Source organism: Cynara cardunculus (genome assembly GCF_001531365.2).
Source record: "Cynara cardunculus var. scolymus isolate 2C chromosome LG 14, CcrdV1, whole genome shotgun sequence".
Taxonomy (NCBI): Eukaryota; Viridiplantae; Streptophyta; class Magnoliopsida; order Asterales; family Asteraceae; genus Cynara; species Cynara cardunculus.
This window is the reverse complement of record NC_037541.1, coordinates 8,353,703-8,360,842: the sequence shown is the minus strand read 5'-3', so window position 1 is coordinate 8,360,842 and position 7,140 is coordinate 8,353,703. Positions and strand designations below refer to the sequence as shown.

The 7,140-nt window shown below is 33.6% G+C and overlaps 1 protein-coding gene across 3 annotated transcripts; it reads right to left on the bottom strand.

The window, feature by feature from the left end:
- Positions 1-1,852: 1,852 nt before the first annotated feature.
- On the bottom strand, positions 1,853-6,557 carry LOC112526337 (protein FAR1-RELATED SEQUENCE 5-like). 3 transcript variants are annotated; one of them, XM_025136600.1, is made up of 7 exons: positions 6,512-6,554; positions 4,190-4,248; positions 4,030-4,119; positions 3,292-3,956; positions 2,781-3,178; positions 2,496-2,713; positions 1,853-2,367 (listed from the first exon to the last, which is right to left on the bottom strand). In XM_025136600.1, the coding sequence occupies exons 2-7, from the start codon at positions 4,238-4,240 to the stop codon at positions 2,353-2,355; spliced, it is 1,437 nt and encodes a 478-aa protein (XP_024992368.1). In that variant the 5' UTR covers positions 4,241-4,248; positions 6,512-6,554; the 3' UTR covers positions 1,853-2,352. The 3 variants fall into 3 exon arrangements, with proteins under 3 accessions (XP_024992368.1, XP_024992369.1, XP_024992370.1); XM_025136602.1 differs by lacking the exon at positions 1,853-2,367 and having other exon boundaries at positions 2,630-2,713; positions 2,831-3,178; positions 6,512-6,557; XM_025136601.1 differs by lacking the exons at positions 4,030-4,119; positions 6,512-6,554 and having other exon boundaries at positions 4,190-4,299.
- Positions 6,558-7,140: the final 583 nt, after the last annotated feature.

The following is a 7,140-nucleotide window of genomic DNA, read 5'->3' as shown; positions in this document are numbered from 1 at the left end:
TGCATGTAAAACTTTTGTTTATTCACTTGGTGAAACGAAAAATACACATAAAAAAATATTCATATGGTAAATGAATACATGTGAAACTATCACATTATGAAACAAATATATGTAAAGTAATACATGTGAAACTATCAACATTATGAAACAAATATATGTGAAACAATATCTTAAATCATAGCATTTGATGAAAAAAGATAAGGTAAAATTTTATTTTTAATTCGGTTTTCATGGGGTTTGCAACCTTTTTATGGTTCTCAATTAAATCAAATAAGAACCATACAAAGATTACAAACTCTATGAAAATGATTTAAAAATAAATTTTTACCTTATACATATAGGGGTCGGTTCAAATAAAAATGCTAAATATCATTAATAAAAATAAGAAGGAAAAGTTCATATGTAAATCAATAAAAAAGTCTGAAAAAATCTTTTTGATAATGCATATATGAACCAACGTTACAGATTATTCATATGGTCCACATATGCATCTTCAAATGGTTTTTTTTAATAATTCACATATAAACTTTTCTTTCTTACTTTTTCACGATGCTAAATTTTATTATTTAAACCTACCACTATATAAAACTTGAGAGAGGGTAGTAACTTCAAAATCTATAGAATTCGTAAGAAAAACCTTAAAACACCTTACTACGTGTTATGAAAAAATCTAAATAATATCATTAAAATGATACGAATATTGAATATTATATTATAAATATTTGTTGCGTAAGAAATTTGTTCTCATTAATTAACCACTATACACGGAAAATTTACTTCATTTGATAAAATAGATCAAATAATTACTAGATTTTTTAAAGAAAATCGCCAAAAAGAAAACATCAAACCACGACGGTTATGGCATAGTGATTAAGGTTCTGAAGGATATGATGGAATATTTCATCTATCCAGGGTTCAGTTCCAAAAATACATAACAATTGTGACCACTGAATTTATCAACATTGATTTCTTGTGGTCACAATTTTCTAAGATTAATTCAAGCATTTCCTGGAAAACCCTTCAAAGAAAGATTACATCACTTGTATACTTGTGCATTTACAATCCAACATTTTTAGAAGTACAATTGTAACATGTCGACAGGGTCATCCCTTAGCATGTTAAATATTAGATTTTTAACAAGGCCCCTGAAATTTTTTGGGACCCCAATTTTCCTGTGCTTAGAGTGTAAACTATAGCCGAAATTGTTAGGTTCAGATTATTAATTGTTTGGTTTTAGGTTCAAATTATCAATGGTTTAGGTTAAGTTTCAAATTGTTAATCGTTTAGGTTTAGCCTCTAACATCTCATGCCAACCGTACCAGATTTGTCCGCTTTATCCGCACACCTAGACTCTCAGTTTTAAAATGCGTCTGATAGATGAGGTATCAAGTTTATTATAAGGCAACTTTTTTCCTCTTCTCAACCAATGTCGGATCTTACAACCCACCCCCCTGGGAGCCTAGCGTCTTCACTGGTACACAATTTTGGCTCTGATACCATCTATAACATCTCATATCAACCGTACCAGATGTTGTCCGCTTTATCTCACACCTAGCCTTACGGTTTTAAAATGCACCTTATAAAGGAGGTATCAAGTCTTTTTACAAGGCAACCTTTGTTTTTCTCCCCAACCAATGTGAGATCTTACATAGCGCATTTTTGTTCTACAATGTAATCAAAAAATTTGGATTTAGCAAGGCCTACAAAAAGATCGGAACGTCTCTCCATGCGAGGCAATGATGGCTGTTCAAACTGATGCACACGAGCAACAAGGTTTAAATTAAACTAAACTTACTCCTAGTCATATGATAAGTCGGGTGTTTTTGTGATCCGAGAGTCGGTGATTAAATTTAAAACCCACAAGAACTTCGTACTACATTCTCAGAAAGAAACCAAAACAAGAACACATGCATAATTCGAGATCACAACCCGCAATTCGAATCTAAGACTCGAGAATCATCTTTACAATACATTAACCTTTAAAAACAAAGTCAAGAACATAAAACCAAAGCAAGAAATCGTTACTGAATGAAGTTGAGAAAAAGCGCCGGCAAACTAGACCCAGTTGATGCTATTGCTCCTCTCGATTGTCCAAAAGACAACCCAACGGCTGTGATTTTTCTCAACCAACGACTCTCCAAACTCATGCCCCAAGAGCTCCTCTTCACGGTCGTGAAAAGTCCTAAACCGAGTCGTGGAAAAGGCTCAAGCCTTTTCTTCTCTGACTTGTGTGGCCATCAGACTTGTACCTGCTGCTCTACAAATTGTGCCATTTTGTTTTCTTGTTCTTCCGTCTGATCCAATCCCGCATTAGAAACATGTAAAACTCACTTCTTGTATTATTTCTGGCGTTTAAGACTTTGATACCTACATGGATATAAAAGTCCATTAATTATCAGATAAAATGCATACTTCATGAAATAAAACCATAGCGTTTTACAACACTCCAAAGTGATATATACAATGATGGCATCTTTGTTTCATTGCAAACTTGCCTCTATCGATGCATCTTGTGACTGAATGACTTCATGTATATAGTGTAGAGATGTCTCTAAATCTGATTGTGTCGACGCTAAGTACAATTTTAACTTGAAATGTTGCCTCTCAGCTTGATTACTTGTGTTACTCCCAGGGTTCAAATATTCAGTCCAAGCAGATACAAACATTTCCTTGTATGGTGTCAACCATACTTCATTCAGATACTCAAGAACACCTGAAAAAGTAAAGCAAATTACAAATAATGATTATCAAACCTTTTAAATATATTACTTCCACAATACCTGGATGATAGAACAAAATTGCTTCAAGTCCTGCCAAATTGTACTCGTACCATTCCTTTGTTGGAGAATCGACTAGCTTCATCCATACTTGGTAGAAGGAATTCCAAGTTTGAAGATCAAGTATTAAAGGTCTGCAATTTTTCAAGATACTTTGATAGATGTGCCATCTACAGAGTAATTGCTTAGCATCGGGGAATACAATATTACATGCATTCATCAAAGGCAACTCTTTGTCCGTGACTATAACACGTGGGCAAATGCAGCCGATTGTTGACTTTAGGCGATTCAATGCCCAAATATAAGTGGATTCCTTTTGTTTATGCATGAACACAAATGCTATACAAAATGTCATGTTAGTTGATGTTACACCAACTATCTCAAGAAGTGACACATTGTACCTGAATAATAACATATATAACAAAACTATATTAATATACATAACAATAATATAAACTTGATAGTAACAATATAACAAATATAGTATAAAAATGAAGTTAATAATATGTCGTACCTATTTGTTTTATAAGTGGCATCGATCATCACTACGTGTGGAAATGCACGCAAAAGCTCTAATGATTTCGGGTGAGCGAAGAATAAATCTTCCAACTCATTAGTCGTCTCATTTGCACGACTTTCATGTACATAGCCTTGCTGCTGTAAAAATGACATAACAACCTGCATTTCTGTTCTTCCTGCATTTTTTTTAGTCCGAATTTTTTGGCGTGCATTGTATATGGTTTTCAAAGTAGACACATTATCCACATGTTTTTTCTTTAATGCAAATAAGATTTCCCGTGGTTTTACATACTGCGTTGACAGATCTTCAACAAGTTGAACCTCATTTTCAGACAATCTCATTGCATATGGATGACCCTTCATTTGTATGTGTTGTGCATGGTCATGATTATGTGCATCACATACTACCCTTAACGTCCACCAATTATGCACTCTTTCATATTTTCCTATCAATTCGAAAGGACAGTTAAGCTTTTTGGTGGTAGTATTACGACTAGAGATTTTATTACTTCTGTATACACCACCACGATCACACATGAAACATACTCTACTCATGATCCCGCTTGGTTTTCTGACCGATCTTTTAATAATAATTACATAACCAATTGAGCGTCCCACCTGTTGCACCCACTCAATTAAGTCTTCTCGAGAATGAAACACCTGAAATTGATTTTTTTCCGTTATAACGTTTAGTATTGCTTTCATCTCACATAATGAACATAAAACATTATACCTTGTTGGTAACAAATTTTGATGGACTGTCGGGGACGTAAAAATTACTTGTATCACCTCGAGTTGTTATGTTTGTGTGAATATCATGCTCCTAAACAAAGACATATAAAGAACTGTATTTGAACATAAAGTATTTTAACAAAGTAGTAAGATCAAAATACCTTATCACTTGAATTCCAGTGCAAATGCAAATTTTCTCCCCCATTTGCCATTTACAAATCTGATTATAAGATAGTGATAAAATGAGAGTAAGAGGAAACAGATGAAATAAATGAATAAAATCAATGGAATTGTTCGATACATATAAATTCGATTTACTTTATATTATTTCAAATCAATACTTTCACAAACATTGTTTTTATTCGTAATAACGTTAATTTTCTTTAATAATATTCAGTATTAGACTCAGTTTAAAGATATTGACAAGAATTTTCTAATAATGTAACTTGATTTAAAAAGAAAAACTTTCTTCATATATATTTACTAAATTAAGTTAATACATTAATAAGATAAAGGTATAAAATAAAAAGAAAAGAAAAATGGATGAAAATCACAATCTTATAATAAGAACCAGAGATCCTTCTCGATCAATCCCCTTTCCCCTCATTCTTCGAGAATCAGAAAGATGGAACTAAGTCCTTTCAAAAAGGGGGCCTAAATAGATGCAAATTTCTAAAGAGCATAAATTTGAGTGAATTGCGGATATGGTCTTTGGGTTTTGATGTTTTTTTATGAGTAGCGTCCCTATACTACGTGTATTATGGATTTGGTCCCTATGCTATGCAATTTGTTATGGCAATGGTCCTTGTGGTTTACCTCGGTTAAAAAATTTGTTAACTTAGAGGGTATATTGGTTTTATTGACTCGTTTTGTCTATTTCCTCTTAAAAAATACATTATATAATATAAATATTATATTATATTATGTAAAGTTATATATATGCACCCTTGTATACATACATGAGGAGGGAGAGTGGTGGAGCTTGGGACCCGCTACTCTTCATCGGCGACTTAACCTTACCTCTCGGGCTCTCTCCCCAATGTTGTCTGTCCCATGTAACCCCTGCCCCCGGGGGGCTCCCCGTTGAGCTCAACCCCTTCCCTCCCATTTGCCTCCAAGACGTCTTCGTCTTCCTCATCTCCAGCACCGGCCACTATCTCCGACCACCATCTCCTTCCCCCCACCATGACCCCCTTTCCCTTCTCCTGTGAACCTCCCACGGTTGGAGTTGTATATTGTCATTTGGATCACTAAACAACATTAGGAGAAAGATTATGTGCAATAGTGCCTACGTATAAACATCAACCCATAAACATCTGTCGGTTAAAATACATGAATATACATGCCACTGGACAACACTTCTAATTAATCCAAACATTTGCATGTACCACTCGACAGTACACTATTTTGAGCCTACAATTGCTTCACTTTCTTCGAACTACTCTCTGCTTCTAACCACATACACTCCACTCTATTTGATGATGTGCGTATATTTTCATAGACTCATTTGTTTGTTTGTTCCACTTAAAGCAATGACGTTGTGCGTGTGTATGTATTTTCACGTGTAGGGGAGGCTGAAGATGGAGGAGGGAAAGGGATGTGTCAAAAATGGTAAAAATACCAAACTGCCCCCCGAGTTGACTGACTAAGGGAATTATCTTAACGGTGTTAGTTAGAGGGACGATGGTTGTGAGAAATTAAATACCACCAGGACTAAATCCATAGTAAACATAGTATAGAGACCATAGTCATAAAAAAAAACCTCAAAACACAGGACCAAATCCATAATTTACTCTATCAAATTATAACTTTGAAATTGAAATTCCATGGACTGATACTTTTAGTTTCAATAAGGAAAAATCTAGATGATACAAGGGATATATATCAAGCAATTTAGGTGGACCATGGATGTAAGAATAGCAGCGCCCTCAATACCTATTGTAAGTTAAACTCCATTGGTTTTTCCAAAATGCAGAAGCACAAAAAATCTTCAAGAAACTTGATTAAATTTGAAAGATAACTCTAGACTTCCAAAGGGTATATTCTCTTAAAACAATAAAATCCCCTTTTCCTTAACAAATAACCTAAATTTTTCATAATCTTACTTCACATTTAATTTCTTTTCCAAGAATAATTTGTATAATTTTCTTTAAGGAAGATGAAATCATTATGTCAAGCATATGTTAGGTATAGATTTGTTTCTGATCAACGAGACTCAAAGACCTCGATTTTTCTCAAACCCTAATCTGATTTCTAGCTACAAATTGGTGATTTCTCGTTGTTGTTGCTATAAATTGACCTTGATATCATGTTAGTGCCCCCGATTTGACTAAGATTATCCATGGAAATCGTCGGGATCTTAGTGCAAGTAGATAGAATGAATATAATCGTAGGAAGTATGAAAATGAAGACAATAAGTATAACAAAAAGAAGGAGTATAATGTGGGTGTTAAGACGAAAATGAAGAGAAGAAGAGGTCTTACTTTGTGATTCTTCTTCTTCTTTCTTCTTTCTTCTTTCTTCTTTCTCTCCAGACCAGACGATGAATGAGAGAGTATGAGTGAGACAAAAAAAGAGTGCTGAGGGGAGGGTTTTGTTGATTGTATTTTTGTCGTGCAAAAAGGACAGAGAAACCGGTGAGAAACCGATAATTCAGACCGGTTTCACTTTATATTCAAGTAGTGTTTCGATGGTAATAACATCATCTTTAAAAGAAATGTTAATGACTAAAATTTAAAGTCTATTTTTAAAAAATATTAATTTAAAGTCTATTTTTAAAAAATATTAGGCAAATGTATGTGACAACTACTCATTAATATTAAGGGGGTATATAGAGTTGTTTATAAAAACAACTTATTGATTTTTTCCGGTGTGGTACCGATGATAAGCACTTTTGAGTGTTTGGATAAACAACTTATACCGGTAATAAGGAGTTTTTAAAGAAGTTAAATTTTTCTGACTTATAATAAGTTAATAAGTGTTTTTGTATAAAAGTATAAGCTGTTTCAAATAAGCAATCTTAACACCCCTTAAAAGTTTTTAAGAGAAGTTGACAACAATCTTAAAACCATATGTTAATTTAAGTTATCTAACTATGATCGAGAATGGTGTT